The 17,635-nt window shown below is 30.2% G+C and overlaps 1 protein-coding gene across 1 annotated transcript in view; it reads left to right on the forward strand.

The window, feature by feature from the left end:
* The window catches only part of LOC107444496 (kinesin-like protein KIF12), an 85,089-nt gene that overhangs the window by 47,093 nt on the left and 20,361 nt on the right, over nucleotides 1–17,635 (forward strand). Inside the window, exons 9-14 of the mRNA XM_071181909.1 lie at nucleotides 8,308–8,426; nucleotides 9,534–9,638; nucleotides 10,733–10,813; nucleotides 12,182–12,254; nucleotides 14,104–14,167; nucleotides 16,426–16,518. Of these exons, the coding sequence (XP_071038010.1) occupies nucleotides 8,308–8,426; nucleotides 9,534–9,638; nucleotides 10,733–10,813; nucleotides 12,182–12,254; nucleotides 14,104–14,167; nucleotides 16,426–16,518 (535 nt within the window). The remainder of the gene's footprint in view (nucleotides 1–8,307; nucleotides 8,427–9,533; nucleotides 9,639–10,732; nucleotides 10,814–12,181; nucleotides 12,255–14,103; nucleotides 14,168–16,425; nucleotides 16,519–17,635) is intronic.

Consider the following 17,635-nt stretch of genomic DNA (forward strand, 5'->3'; position numbering starts at 1 on the left):
TAAATATACATATATATATATATATATATATATATATATATACGAATAAAATTTTCTTTCATTTACTTAATATGAAAAACTAACATTAATATGCTTTCCTGAAATATTTAAGAATGACATTTACTTATTACACAATGTTTGTGTATAAGCTCATACATTATAAATGACAGTGTTTAGCCAAAATCTATCCCCATGCATTAACTAACAGCAGACAAAAGAACTTGTGTCTCGTTGACTAATGAAAGAACTTTTCTCATTCCATGAAGGTAGCTATAGTTACAGTAACCACAGTCAATAAACTGAGAAAATGGAAAGGAAAAAGGATCGTTAATATCTCGTTAAAAATTACATTCGAAAAGAAAAAAGATTAAAAAAAAACATCGAATGCAATCAACGTTGAAAACTATAGCATAAGACAATGTCTCAATTCTTCTCAAAAAGTCTCATTTTTTTCCAGAATTATTTCTATGTGTCTAATAATGCAGGACTCAATGAGCGAAAACACTTATACTCCTAAGCTTAACATATTACTATTAGCACCGAATCTTTAGTTTTGATCCATTGTGAAGCGTTTAAATAATAAAATTTAAGTTTTTGGAAAGAAATAAAAAACGGGAAAAGTTCTTTTATTTTGTCACACGATCAGACGAGACGAAGAATCATAAGACGCATCGTTTTCAGGAGACGTTGTGAGAATTTTCGGGGTGATCGAATTTTGAAAAAAAAAAATTATGTAACCAACCTTTTTTTATTTTCGCTTAAGGTACAAAATATTATTGGCTCCATTTTACACTCTGGAAAATGTAGAATCTAAAACCGTAATTTTATTCTATTATTCTTTTAGTCTCGTGTTTGGTATCTTGTTTATGTTGGAAAGTGGATGAATTTTAGATGGATGATAAAATAGGGGAAAAAATTAATCGTTAAGTTTAAGTAATTTGCTCTGCCACCTGACGCAAAGTTTCAGTTGTAATTTGAATGATCTAGCTCGGTTAGAAAGTAGTAAATATTTTAATTGCAAGATTTTGCCCATATAGACACGAAAACGAGTTTATCAAAACGTTGACACCCACAGAGAAGCCTCCCCTGACTGTATGAAGAATTGTAAAAAATAGTTTTGAACGGAGTTGCGCGATTTTATTTTTAAAAATGATGAGTGAAAATGATGGATTTAAAAAACGTGTCCACACAAACATATTAACCTTGATTTTTTTAATGTTTTAAGTCCGTTATTAAAATTTATCTTTCAACGAATATTTCTTCCTATATTTTAAAATGGATAATTACACAAGCCCGCAAAATTGAAGTTTTTGAAAAATACAAGAGAAGTTACTGTTGATTTATATGTTATTTGATGCGCTGATTTCGAAAATGACATTCATTTTCCCCAATCACATCAGGATTTCTTGTAAAATCGATATTAATGCTTTTACTAAAATCCTATTTGGCAAGGAATTCTCTCAAATAATTTTGCATGTACTATCCGGTAACTGTTCTCCTCATTCATTTTGATTTATGTAAAATTTAATCTTGTGAAAGAAAATTGATTTTTGAGCTATCAGCTAATTTTTTATAGGTTAAAGTGAATAAAAAATACTGTTACCAGACAGCACAAGTCACCTCGGGTCGAGAGAAAAACAATAGGTTCCTTGTGCTCAAACTTTTTACATCAGTTTCTAGAAGAAAATCACCAACATACCATTTTAATTTGTTTTCATTAAAAAAAACTTACATAAAATTGACGATTGACCAAGAATAGCAAACATTGTGTATGTGTACATGAAAGTTTGAAGCAAAAAACAAAACAAACTAAAAACAAAACAAGCAACAACAAAAAAGCGAAAAGTTTCTATTTAAGTACATACTCGTTTTCCTCTGAAATTTATTTTTGATGATCTTCTATTATGCTTAATCTCAGGTCTATACCGAGCTATCATCCAACAGTAGTCAGCGAGCATGTTCTTGTCCCATCTTCCTTGATATTTACGCTCTATATCTCTGATATCTTGATGGAACCTTTCCCCTTGTTTTTCGCTGACCACTCCTAAATTTTCAGGGAAAAAGTCCACATGTGAGTGAAGGAAATGCATTTTTACACTCATGGAGCAACCCAACGTTTTAAATTTGTCCAGCATTTTCGTTACAATTTCCTTATAATCAGGGTCCTTGTAATTACCCAGCATCTTTAAAAGCAACATCTTTGAAAGCAACCTAAGCTTCTTTTTCCGTTGTTGTCTTGTTAGTCTCAAATTCTTTGTCTTTCATGAGTTTGCGGATATCTCGACCAACAAATATTCCTTCTTCCAACTTAGCTTGGGATAAACTTGGAAACTTTTTGCACAGGTATTTGAAACAATTGCCATCTTTACACCTAATTTTACATGTAGCGGAGGTAGCAATACTTTTTTCGGATCGACTAAGCTGTTTCGAATAACATTCTTGGCGCGTGGGTCAAAATTTTGTCTTTTCGGCCATTTTTTTTTTGACCCAATGTTGAGTCTTGTCACGGCTGTCCCACTCACAAATGAAATATGGGTATTTTGTAAATCCACCTTGTTGACCAAGAAGCATGGAGACAGCTTTAAAATCACCGCAAATGATCCAACTGTGTTCGATATATTTTATTTTGTACAGGACGAGAGCCAGGTTTTCATAGCATTCTTTTCAATACACTGAGTGTCCAACTGGTACAGATTCATACTGGCTCCCATGATGAAAAAGAACAGCTTTGAGGCTTCTTTTAGATGAATCTATAAACAGCCTCCACTCATCTTTGCAAAAGATAATAGTTATTTTTTATCTTAGATCTCATTTAGGTCCCAGAAATTTTAATTAATGAATAATAGATAGAAATAAATAGCAACAGATAGAGAATAATCACACTTTAATTTCAATGAACTACTGTAAAAAGTAATTTTTATGGAAAGCAAAGATAGTGAAAGATGATAGTAATTATTCGAAAAAGCAACCTAGAAAAATCCCATTGAGAACCGCAACAGATCTACGTTTTCCTAATCAACGGAATAAATAGTGACAATGTAGTTGTGCACTGGCCGCCTTTACCTTCCAGGCGAGCTCATCCATCTGTAGTTTTGTCGGTTTCCAGCTGCTTATGGAGACCGAACTCCAGTCCAACAAAATGACAAATTAATGCTCTACATTATCAGCACTCACAAAGTAAATAATTTAGCTGAATTAATTTTATTTCAGATTAGTTGCTTGCCCTCGTCTCACATTGGACTAAAGTCATTTTTAGAGAGGAAAAAACAAAACATTTGATGAAAACTCACATTTTGATTGAATTTATTTCACTAAACTGTCTGAGAAATAGGATCGTAAACTTTATTCTGTGTAGATTATTGTAATAAAACAGCCGTGAAATATAAAACAAAATAAGTTTTTATAGGAATTTGAAATTTCTGGCTGTCTATTTTAAAATATATAAATGCTAATGACAATTTAAATTATTAAAAGAGAGCAGAATCTTCGCTAATAATTCAATCTTTCTGAGGTCTTATAAATTGGTTTTCAATATTATAAAAATGTAAATTTTTTTGCATATTTCGGCGCATTGAAATAAAATCATACTCAGCGACTGAGTTGTAAAAAAGGATTAGCCACGCTCTAATTGAAGCTGTTCACATATATTTCTATACACGTATCATTAAAGAAAGGGGAGAAAAAAACAAAATTAGCAAACCAACCTTGTGGAATCAGTTTCAATAAATTTTGTCATTTAAAACTAGTTCTAATACATTTAATCTATCGTATCTTAAATTATGGGCCGTTTTTTTATATAATCGTAACCGTGAATGCAAGAAAATGCTCACTTTCACCGGTGAATGTCAACAATTACGTTATAGCTTTGGTGAGTGTACGAAATATTTCTTATACCCCATTTGAAATTCATTTATTCGTTGATATTATTATATTTATTCGATATTTTACCATTCAAGATTCGCTTCGTTGTAGCTCCCACTCATCTCTATAATAAATCGACCAGATTTATAAATCATGATTTAAAGACAAATCAGTGGAGCGTCCTTAAAAATTTTTTGTATTTGAGAACGCCCATATATTTCTCGATTAATTTCTCTGCGCAACTAAAGTGAACCAGATGGGTGAGTTTTTCGAGGTAAATATATTTCAGGTTCTCACTCGCACCTCCGAGAATTCGCCTACACGATATTTACAGTGTTAAAAGAAATTAGGTTCTATTTTTATTTATTATCAAAAATAAATTTTTTCTATATTTATTTTACTGTTATCGCCAAGTATCAAAAAGTTCCGCTCTCCGGAAAAAAAAATCTAAATTTATAGCATTGAATTAGCATTAAAGATGCTTAGAAGAGATTTCCCTTCATAAATCTCTAACCCTTGATTAAAAAGAAAATATATTGCAACATTTAAAATAACTGCCAAAAAGAAACACTAAAATGACCAAAGTAAAGCAAAGGATGGATTTTGTGAATATCATTCACGAATTCAACACTCAGCGGCTCCACAGTTTTGACAGTGCTTTTTTGAGTGCTTCGCTTCTCTTCGTCCACTTTGAAGCACTTTTCTGATTCAACTATAAAATAATAGGCAACAAAAAAGAAGAATATCAACCACATTTTATCGACAGTTAGACTCAACAAAAAAATGGAGTGATAGCGCTGAAGATAACAGTCACAAATTCTCAAGAAAATAAAGTTCGAAATATCTAATAATTTGGAAAAACAAAACCATTTATTATATTGCTCAAAAATTCGCAATTTGCTTATCTCTCTCCTATTCTACAAAATAAGTTTTATACACAGATATAAAAACAAACATATGAATGGAATAAACAAATATATAAATGGAAAATCGAAGGAAAAAAAAACACTAAGATATCGGTTTTCTTCCGGGAATTATAAACAATCTAAGCGGGTCATACACAAAAGAATATTTTTCAAAATAAAATATATGTGAGCTATTCGAGAAACTGAAAGAAATATCCATGGAATTGAAATACTAAAATACAATGGTATTTTTCTAAGACATGTATCGATCGGAAAAATAGTCAAAATAGCTACACATTTTAGAAAAGTAAACTGTAAAGTCTATTACTGTGGTTTCTAAGATGTTTTCAAGACAATATCTGACGTCAGAATAAAAGACGAGAAAAGACATGATTTCCTTCAGAAGAAAAACTTTCCTTCCTAATTTACTATTGGATATTTAGAAAATTAGTTTCCATTTCCGCTCACGAATAAACAGACCCATCGTTTTAAAAGGTCAGTTTTGCCGTTATAAATACGGCCAGCTGCTCCTTTAAAAAAGTATTTCTCATTTCAATGTTGGAGGAATCTGTCAGAATTTGTAAGGTGAGTAGAGAATTTTAATTCATGTTCTTTTAAGCAAAGGCAAAATTGATCTCTCAATATTAAAAAATCATCATAAGCGCAGTTTTAGGGGTTCAACTTAAATTTTACATTTCGTTTTGCTTTGCAAAAACTGAGAAATTTAGAAACTTGAAATTACGCGCAGAAAAATGTACAGAGAGTACAATGGAATGAAAAAAAATTAACATTCGATAATTAGTTCAAGAATTTAGTAACTTATTATTGTATTACTTGTAGGGGGGGAAATTTGGTGCGTAACTTTTTTGTGTATTCCTATGTGTTAGCCGAACTACTGCCCGTTGAAGAGCAGCTACAGAGTTGAAATTTGACGGTCTAAAAAACAACATTTATATTTAATTGCGTAACGTAATTCTAATTTGTTAGAAAGTTATTGTAATTTTAAGTTTTTTGTTCATGAATTTTTGCCATTTTTTTGCTATAAATAAGATTATTTATCCCTTGTTGAAGAAAAATTTATCTCTCTCGAGATTTTCATTTTAAAAGCTCGCTCTTGACTCGATGACATAAGTATCAAGAAACAAAAATGAACTTAACTTTAAAAAAAAATAAAAAAAGTGAGAAATTAGATGTTGCCATACATAACTTTTAACATTTGTATCGATATTTTAAAAAGCATGAAAAAGACTAAGAATTAAGCGACTGTATCAGGATATAATGTTATTATTATATATTGTTAACAAGTAAAATTTCTTCGCATTTATTGCTTCTTATAGTGTCCCCCGGTACGTTCCTAATTTTGAATTATTTTTTTTTTCGAATTCAGATGATTATTTTTTAAATTCTGATAATGATTGTTTTCATGAGGATTACCATATTAAAAAATGTGCTTACATAAAATTATAATTACTGTATATTTCATAAACAAAATTACCTTTATTTATCGATTTTTAGAGGAAAAAAACAATTATAAATGAGAAGCAACAGAGCAAAGTGAACAGAGGACGGTGACTCCTAGCCTTTTTAAATATTTTTAAAATTATTTCCTTCAAGCAATTTTTTAAAAAAATTTACTATGAAGTTATTAAATTTTAACTGATTAATAAATAATAACGTGTTATCGAATATGTAATTATTAATATGAAAGTAAAACATAAAGTAAAGTAAACCATACAAATTTGAGATCTGCATGATGATAGTCTTCCAAAACAAACAAATAAATTTATATCTGTACAGTGCGTAAAAAAGAAAAAAAAACATATCAAATGATCGGATCTGTACGTTCTGGGATTCATTCTCAAAGGTTCAAGAGGGTGACCTCGAATATGCTGATTAGTTAATGCAGACGATATTTTAAGTTACGAAATAAGACACAAAAACGAATTTTCTGTAAATAAACATGTCTTTTTTTTTCCCGACGGATTTTAATTACTGACCCCCAAAATAGCGCAATCTTGGAAATAGGGTCCCAGTAGTTTGGTCAGGCTCCAAAGTTTGGACCCCTTAATGTTTATTTTACCTTTCGTGTATTTCGCCATATGTCGAGATTTTTTTAAAGTAAATTCCAGAAAATTTGCACACAATTACAAAATTTGTTTATCCAAAGATAATTCCGTACAGAAAATTTATTTTAGTAAATATTTATTATTTTATGCAACAATATCCGAAACAATTTTGAATTGTACGGACACAATTCCTTACATCATTTTAAAGTATGTGATTTTAGATAGCAAGATACGACATTTGAGCTGAATCGGTTGAATGGTTCCTGAGAAATCGAATTTTAAATATACGACTTCTTAAAAATTCGATTTCTCAGATTCGATTTATGTTCTTGCATATTATAATAAATCCAAATTATAGGCATTTACCAATTTAATGGAAGGTAATTTCAAAAAAGGATACTTTTCAGCTTTTTTTCCTATTAAAACGTAAACATTTTGACTATGCAAAGTAAGAAAATATTTCAGCATCAGAAGAAAACAGTTTTAAGTTATCATATAAAGGAAAGTTCAAAGGAAAGTTGTCCCAAGTAATTCTGAATTTCTTAATAGCTGTAAAAAAATCTGTTTTATTATTACAAATACATTTCAACCTAAGAATTTGATTAATAAAAATATTTTTTAAATTTTGAAGTATAAATTGGAATTAAAATGCATTTAACTAATAATATTAAACTTAAAATATCTTCTTTTATTGTATAATCTAATTAAACTTAAAACTGCAAGTGGAAAAGATTGTCTCATATATGATAGAAAGAAGGAAGGTTAATAAGCGTAGTTCTGAGCGTTTTAAAGTCAGCAAAAATCAAACCATGTCTGAATTTGTATCTATCATAAAGATACCTCAAGATTGAATCGAGTTAACATGCTTTATATACTAAGGAATTTTTATCTAATATTTGTAGACATGCCACATTACACCAGAATTTTTATGTGTTAGAATTCGATGAGCGAATACCACTAATTGATTACTGCTGTTCATTTTATATTTTTTCGCTCATTATTATTTTTTTTTATTGGCAAGGAGAATTGTTGTATTCACTTCAACTAATATTAATTCGCCGAGTTTATAGTAATTAGTAAGTATTAGGTTAACCGTTTGTCGTGAGAATTGTATAAAGTTCACGGTTGTGTGTGTGGACTCTCCTGTGTTGCTATTAGCAATTGAGTGTGTGTAGGATTCCATTGTATGTAAATGGTACTGAGAAGCATCAGCGAGAGGAGGACAAAGTGATCATTTCAATATGATCCTGGTAGTCGTATTCATCGCACGTCCCCTAAGAGTAGAAAACGTCAACACCCAATCTTCATCTATCAAATTAGGTACATCAAAATTAAATATTGTTATCATATCTTATATACTAGTGAATAGATATTTAATATTTGTAGTGGTAGTTACGCCATAAATGTATTTTGTTTATTCGAAAGAAACAAACAATTATCAAGTGACATAAATTACTTTGTAATTGTTTTTAAAGGCAACTGCATCAGTGCATTGGCAGATCCTCGAAAGCGAAGTGGCCACATTCCCTACAGAGACAGCACACTCACAAAACTACTGGCCGACAGTCTGGGAGGTAGCGGCTTGGCTTTGATGGCAAGTTCCTTGGATTTTACTTTACATTTCATGTATACACATTTGGTTTCATAGGGCGGTTTACTCACGGTGTTAAATGATATCGTCTAATTTAATTTGGGGTATTCACCTTACACTCTAATTGAATAATAAATAAACTTTCCAGAAATCTCTTAGTGATAATGATTCTTTTTGTTAACGAAGTGACAAAAATGATTGATAGTACAGAAACAGTTACAAACTCTGAGCAATCATCGAAAAGTTTTAAAATCTTCTTATTTATTTATTTAGTGAGATTGGAACTTTCACTAAGGATGCTCGATCTAGCACTTCACTCTCTCTCTCTCCCTCTAATGCTTTACGCCAGATATAGTGTATTTTGTATGTGGCGGTTATAGAAATATTATTCTTCATTTTGTATAACAATCAGGTTTCGGGGTCTCAAGGAATACGCCTCCCAATGAAGTGAACCGGGTACGAATTCCGCACCCTGCTCGCACAGAGGAGCCCAGTGCTGACGTAAAATATCCTTAGTGGTAGTCGGATCGTGGGTTACAGTCCCTTTGTCGCCAGGCTGACCGTGGTAGGTTTTCGCGGTTTTCCTCTCCATGTAACGCTAATGCGGATTAGTTACTTCAAAAAGTTCTCGACGAAGATAAAATTCCTCCCAATATTCGATCTAGAAGTTCTCTAGTCATCTACATTAGGTTCAATGGGTAGTCGTTAATTCAAAATTGGGTCTGCTGTTCAACAACAGTTGTAAAATTATAAAATAATCAATTCCACATTTTTTTAAGCTTTTTTGGATTGTCTGGAACGGGAGTAGATTAAAAATCAAAATCTTAATATGAATATGAGAGTTAGAAAACATTACCCTTGACAAGCATCTTCCAAATAGCCATCGTAGTCTATTTATTCGCACCAGTGTATCAAAATGTAAAATCGATTTTTGAAGCCACACCTTGAAAAACAGTTCCACATAATTTCCAGAAGTTTTTCTTCGAATTTCCTAAACATTTGAATTTCTTTATCATTAAAGAGAAAGTGACTTTGAAATAGCTTGAATGTATAATATTTATTTACAATTCCTAATAATAAGTGTAAATATGTAAATGAATATCTGAACAGATCGCCTGTGTATCCCCAAGTCGAGCGAATCTCGCCGAGACTATAAACACTTTGAGGTACGCATCGAGAGCAAAGAAAATCAAGACGAAACCAATGGTCAGAATGGTGAGTAGCTCTTTTTTACTCTGATTTGGCTTCATACTCAATTAAGTGAATATTATCTTAAATGACAATTTTATTTATAATACCTTCAGAATCGTCTGATATGTTGTTATATAATAATTAGATAAATTCGAAAGTAGAAGTGAACTGCCGTAATGGAAGGGTTAAGCATTAAAACTAAAATACAGCTCTAAATTAATATTAAATCGGCATAAATTGAAGTATAAAATTAAAACAAAATAAAGAAGAGATTGTTTACTTAACATTATTATTTTTAATTTCTGTCGGACTTATAGCTGAGTTTATTTTCACTCTTCATAACCCACGCGAGAAAAGGATAAAATTCAGAAATTTATATACATGTACGTTTTAGCGTTCATGTTTACGACAGCTCACTCGCTTGGTATTTCCTCGATTCTTCGTCGCCAACGTTAAAAAGAAATTTCATCGAATTTTCAGTATAACCGTAACAGAAGTGATGCATAATCGATACATAAGTGTAATTGTTTTAAATAATAAAATAGATCAGTGCTATAAATATTTTTTTGCTTCAAAATTTTAAAACTTTTATCATCTAAAACCTTTTTTATTAAATTCCAAAATAAAAATGTAATTTGAAATTGTTTTTCTAAGTTAAAAAATATCTCCTTCATAATTAAATTTCAATTTTTTTCCTCCCCCTCTGCAGTGAACTGTGAGATGCAGTTGCCTTTCATGAATTACTGCACATGAACTACTAAACATGAGCACCGAGTACTGAATCCATAATTTTAACACAGATCCAAATCTACTTGAACACAATTCATGGATTAGACTTAACGATCTAAATATTTTAATTCGATGGCATGAAACTCTCAATGATCACAAATCGATTTGTGTTTTGAATGAATTGATTTTAAGCAACTAATTTGATTTATTGATTATGGATTCGAGCAATTTGTTTAGATCTAGAGACTAAGAGATCGATTTTAATAGGTTAAACAGATTAACTTTATTAGAATCGATTCAATAATACATTATCTATTTACTACGCGTTATCCGTTTTTATTTTCCGTCCAACATGCCAAATCACGTGATTTGTGTTTTGTATTTTATAGGACCCGAGAGAACAGCTGATCATAAGCCTGAAGAGGGAAGTTCGGGTGCTGAGAATGGAAAACAGCTTCTTGAGGCAACAGGTGAGAATGAAACTGACACGAAGCTTTGTGGCTGTCATTATTGAAAAGCTTCTTTTGAAACAAAAGAGAAATAATTCAACTATTAAAAATTATTTTCTGGAGAGAAGCCAATGCTGTTATATTATGGAAATATATAAATATATAATTATTTAAAAATATATGTTACCGTGAATGACTGAAATCAAGAGAATGTCGACTTTCGCCGGTGAATGTCAAAAACCACATAGTCACTTTGGTGAATGTCCGAAATATTTTATACTAATTTATTCGTTGATATTATTACATTTATTCTATAATTTAGTATCTTCTGAGGTTAGTTTAAGTGAAACATCAGTGTACGGTGTACCAGTTAAATGCATATAAAGCAGTTGACCTTACAGAAACGTTGATGTAGGGCATACCAGGCAAATATATACGGAGCAATGGCACTTAACTAGACCTAATATATATTTCAGACATTTACCAAACCGACTCTGTGATTGTCAACATTCACTGGTAAAAATTAATAACAATCAAAACTTGCGTGATGATTTCCGTTTTTACACACATTTTAAACTAATAATGAACAAAATTTACTTTGTCATAAATAAATTTTGAAATTCATCAGCGGTTTTTTCAACTTTACGATGAGGTTTTGTTTCACACCATTCTCTCAACTTTATGAATATTCCTGTAAATTTTAAAATAGAACTATGCTAAACATTCAAAAATTTAAAATATAATAAAAATTTAAAATACATATATTTAAAAATTTAAATAATAGTACACCTTATGAAGCAATTACATTTCTGTGATTTTCTTCCGAAATTCTGATTCTAATAAAGCACTTAAAATTTTAAAACAAATTCAAAACTCGTTAGATTGAGCAATTTATTATATTTTCTAGGGTCCTGTTAAATTCTCGGTTTTTCACTATCTTACATATCTATAGTGCGGCTTTGAGGAGAATTCCTCCAGACTGAAAGTCTGGGGCTGTCTGCTGCTATGGTTACAAGCGAGAGCTCATTTCTAATGGGGGTGAAATGGAGGAAAGAAGGTGTCGATTGGTTTACTTACGACGACCTAAGCTAAGATTAAGACAAAATTATTTACATTACATTATTTACCTCACCCCCTATTCGAAGTGACCTTCCCTCGTAACCATAGTACCCGCCACGACGCGAGACGGGTGTCTGGAGTTCTTCTGAAAGCCGTACTATAAAATGGTCTTGGAAAATTTCAAAATAAAAATAAGAATCCCTTATTTTACTTCTTAACTTTAAAAAAGTATATTTTCAAAAGAAATAGCATTGAATGCTTAATGCTGAGACTCTATATGATATTTTTTACTAAAATGAACTTGCATTAAAAGAAAAATCTTTGTTTCAGCTCCATTTAGATAATGGACTGTTGACAAATAACAAAGGAGCTGTAGCCATACGAGGAAACGTGTCAATGGACGGTAAGAAAAAAAAAAGTCGTTAAAAATTCATCAAACTTTTAGGCTAAAAATAAAAGTCTTAATTAAGCTGATTTTCCTAGGTTCAATTCCAATTTTAATTTCGTCACAAATGATAAAAATTCATCACTTGCTTAAAGAGTTTAAAACACAAAAATTGAAAATCTTTTTTTTCTTCATTTTTTAATAGTATTATATTATTATTACTTAAAGAAACACTGTTTTTCAAAATTGCAAAACTTTGACAACCGATTTTTCGAACAATCAAATGCATGGTTTCATTCAATGTGACATCTTAATTCTTCTTTTCAAGTAATTTTGTAAGAGAAGTGATTATAACAAAAAATATTAAAGTTGTAAAAACTAATAATATTTGATTCCTGATTTTCAAAAACTTGGGTAGTATTCGTGTTAGATCTGGTTTGACTGTTGTTTCTGATATACGTCATTTTTAATGAATGAAATAATGCTTTTCTAAATAAATTGTTTTTGGTACCAAACATTTTGTGATTTAAACAAAACAAAAATAACATAAAAAAATGCTTATAAGCAGTGAAATTTGTATCCTAAACAGTGCCAATTAAATGAAGTCAATATTTCAATGGATTAAATCCGATCAATAGATTAATTTTGAAAATAAAGACAAAAACATTTTTTACTTCGACTATTAAAGGACCCCCAGAAATTGTTTCTATTAATTAAAAAAGTAGCTCAATGGCCTCCTGAGACCCGAACTTCCGGCTAAAATAAGGATTTTTTCTTAATGTGTAGTTAAAATAACACATAAATTCGCTACAACATATTTAAAAAATTCAATTAATTAAATATTTTGGAATTTTCTTTAACTACTTATTTACTTATTCGAGTTTTAATCGCACAAAAAACCTTAAGTATGTTTTGCATACTGTAAGAATATTTTTATCGTGTATTTCTTCACATATTGATCATAAAAGAAAATACACTTGACTAAAATTTTAAATATTCAATTGCCACTAAACAGTTCAAAAGATTACTTATTGAATCGAATTTCTTACTTTTCTTATAGTTTTTCGCTGTCAGTAAAAATTCGAACAAGGGTAAATTCTTCAATTGATAAAATTGTATGAAATATTCTCCAATATATTGAAGGCTCGTGCTTAAGAGATCATTGGAACGAATTACCGATAAAGTGAAAGAAGTCTCAGTATTACAATCCACTGACATTCGATTCTGTTCTCAAAATTTGAAGTCGATTTTACAATATATCGTGAAAGCGGTAAATTATTCGGCTCACAAAGCAAAAAATATTCTAATAATAGCTAAAAATACAAATATTTTATTCAGCTTTGAAATTTTCTCTCACATAAATTATGTTCATTTTTACGAACATTAAACTAAATAAACTCATTAATAATTATAAAATATTCACGAGCCATTCAATTGTTTTAATAATAATCAAATTTAATAATGAATGATGCGAATATGATTAAATTTCCACATAAGTTTTAAAAAAAATTACCCTTTTCTTTTTCAGCTTAATTTTTATGGGTATTTCTACTTAAAATTATAATTATATCAATTTTTCCTATAGATAATTTCCTTCCTATCAAATACATGATTATACTAATATTTTTTATTTATAATTTGATTTATAACAAAATACCATTACCTAAAATCAAATTTGAAAAAGTTTTGCAGTTTGAAAATCTGGTGAAATTTATTGAACTTTAAAAGTTTTAATGAACTCTTATACTTCACAATGAATGTGTAATAACGTCTAACTCATTGTAAAAGACGCAAGTTTTAATTAACTAACGGCTTTAAACGAGTTTAATCGATAAATTGGAGGGTAAACTTTTAAATTTTATTCCAGATATGAAACCAGATGAGGTGAAAACTATGCTTCAACAATACATGAATGACAACGAATCATTAAGGTGAGATATTCTTTCTATTTAAAAAGTTTATATTTGTTATAGTCCGAGAAGACCAACTCACTATAAAAGAAATGTTTTTTGTTTTTTACTATTTTTCAGAGGGATACTAAATTTGTTTGAGGCTCAGCGTAAATTTAAAAAGACTAATCGCAATAAGCAACGTACAAATTTAGAACATAGCATCCTGAATAACTTTTGATCGAATAATCAAAATTTTACGTTATTAGATGCATTCTTTAAAGTTTAAAACTTTCAATTACGATATACGAACGAATCAGAAGTGGCAATAATTAGGTCACGCAATAAAACATAGTATTTTTGATCCTTCAAGAAATTGGGAGGCGTCAACACACTTTGGAAAATATGATTTCAATAATTTTGTCGAAATCCCTGTAAAAAAGCACTTGAAAGCAGTGGACTGAAAAACTACATTTTCTTTGTTGTTAACTACAGCTACCACTAATTTATTACAATTGTAGTTAATTGCAACCATTTTTTTTTTAATGTAGCTACTACAAACTATTTTCGAAATGTAGTCACAACTTCGCTACTTTTTTAAAGGACATACTTAACGGGCGAATTTAATTTTCACCAATATTCAAAATGATTTTGAATAAAAAAACTGGCTTGGTTAAATAGGGGGAGATATTAAGAAGTTTTAATTCATGTTTACATGAAATAGTTATTTTATCCTAAATCAATTTTTACTAATTTATTCTTTGATCTTTCAAACTTTATGCTTTACTCGACAGTTATTTAAGAAATTCTAGGAAATTATCAAATATTTGTAATTTAAGTGATCAATACTTTTTTTTATATCCTTTAAGAAATAAAGTACAGTGCGACAAACAAAAAACGGACCACCCTGGATATCTTTTGATCTTATGATCATATCTTCACGTTCTAGCACTCAATCTTAATGATTTGAGGGGATGACCGGAAATATTCTTATTAATTAATACAGACGATATTTTAAGTTACAAAATCAGACGCAAAAACGTACTTTGAAGTGCCTGTGAAATCGAATTTTAAAAAAGTCAGATATTTAAATTTTGATTTCTCAGGAACAACCCTACCGATTTTTCCCAGCATCAGACATAGATCTTATTAACGCTCGGCTACAGAGGCATCCTCATTGCGTACGTTGACTAGCCCGCGAAGAATTTGCACTAATCAGATTCAAAAATATTTTGCGTTTGCACTTTGTTTCTTTCTTTAACTAACGTTAAAAGTAGTAGCTAGTAATCGCTGCAAAATACTTTATTTTTTTATATTACTACTCCCTACACTACTTCATTTAAAAAGTAGTGCACTACACTACAAACTACGGAAAAAAGTAGCGACTACAGTAGTTTCGCTACTTGTAGCGCACTACTTCCGACCACTGCTTGAAATATTGATATGCATTTTACGTTTTGAGTTATATCCGTGGAATTAGTTGAATAAATTAAAAGAAAAACTCTTTTATGAGACTCGTTTTCTCGAAAATAATTTAGATTGTTAGATCAGAAGACGCTCAGAACATTTCGCCTCTTCCTTACTGATGGAAATTGAGTGAAATCGTACTCAGTAACTACACTAATCTCATTGGCGGCATGCTATTTATAACTAGAAATACAATGCGCCAAGCTGTGTGTTGAACAAAAGTTAGCATTTCGTAAGTTCATTTACGAATAGAAAAGAGAATCTTGCAAGTAAATATTTTTTACGTCTCCTACATTTCGTTTAAATATCTACGATTTTTATTATTTTTAAGATTAAATGACCCCCTATATTGACCAAAGAATTTTTTTTCAATAATATATTGCTTATTAATATTAGTTATCGTGTAAAACTACGAATAATTTTTGCTTTATATATTTAAGTTGAAAAAGAACATAGTTGAAACAAAAACTATTATTGGAATTGACGAACAAATTGCTTTTGATTCTAATTTCAAAATAAAAATGCCTGTTTTATCAACTAAAAGTATAATTTACTAACTTTTAGATCTAAGAATAATTTATGCACAATACTAAATAATCTATAAGCTATGTGTGCATTTATAGAACCGTACTTAAAAGCTAAACATAATTGAATTAAGTATAAAACAAAGCTTTTTGTTTCGAATACAATAGTCCAAAAGACTCATTTCTTATTTGACTATAAAAGAAATTCTTCTATAATTCATTATTTCACGAAGAAATATTCATTTGTTAAAATATGTTGAGTATTTTAAAAATATAAAAATATTTAAACGTTTCTCGTTGAAATTTCAGGGAAGAAAATGCGGAATTGAGATTTACGAATGATCTACTGACTCGAGAACTTGAAAGAGTCAACAAAGAGAACGAAAGGTTGCAGAAAGAAAGGTAAGAAGCCAACCATTGATTAGAACATTTATTTAATTACTATTTATTAATGTTTTTACAAAATCACTAATTTTTGAAAAACATCAGTTGCTGTACAATAAATTGAACTGTAGATATCCATAACCATAACCATAAACAGATCCATAAACAGAATTTTGGTTATGAAACTTTATAAACATACATTTAAAAATCTTTTTTAAAATATAAAAAGTAAAAAACCTCAGATGATCAAGCGTATTGTTTCAGATAATAATTGAGGTAATCGATAGTTTTTTTGGTTGTTGAAGTTGAGTTTCATCGTTGAAGATTGTAATGCTTACGCACAATTAAAAAAGAGAAGGTTGTTCACTGAAAGGAAAATATTTCATAAGTCAACAAAGTCTTCGAAAAAAAAAGAAGAAAAGAAAACAGTCAACTTTTTTTCTATAAATGTTTTGAAATGTTCATTATGTTGTATATGCCTGGAGATAGAGCACTTCACTTCCAAAAAGAGGATAATCAGGTTCGAATCGAAGCGATGGCCGGTCATTTCGCGTGGATGGTTGACTGAATGAATGTAAACAATAAACAAGCATCCTTAAACCGGAAGAAATTTAGAAAACTTCCGGTGTATCCCTCCGCTTATGGTATGCTTCCAGACGATGTGTGAACAGGCTTAATATTCTATGAAGTTTTATTATTTTGATTTGTGTTCACATTTACGCGTAATTTTACCATTCATAAGAGTTCTCTGTAATTTACAAATTTTAACTGATAGTGAGTCTACAACAAATTTAAGATAAATAAAGGGTAAGGTTTGCCATATTTTGAGTGTTATCCCTCATTTGGCTATAGTTGTGCAAAATATCACCGTTTGTAATATTTTTTGGGTTGTATCATAGCATATGAATGCGGAGTCTTCGTTTCAAATTCGTTTGTTGAGATTTGAATTTAAAGAACACGTTACATTGTAAATACAAGCATAATAACATTGAGTGACGTTCTTTTTCAAGGTTAGGCACACTAATCAATCGGAAGTAGTAATTCGGAAATCTAACGACGAATTTTTACCCCTAGCGCCAGGGCTCGAAAAACAGCCCGTCCGCCCATCCTCAACGGTCAAAAATTCTCCGCGGAC

The sequence above is a fragment of the Parasteatoda tepidariorum genome, chromosome 6 (genome assembly GCF_043381705.1).
Source record: "Parasteatoda tepidariorum isolate YZ-2023 chromosome 6, CAS_Ptep_4.0, whole genome shotgun sequence".
In the NCBI taxonomy this organism is placed as follows: Eukaryota; Metazoa; Arthropoda; class Arachnida; order Araneae; family Theridiidae; genus Parasteatoda; species Parasteatoda tepidariorum.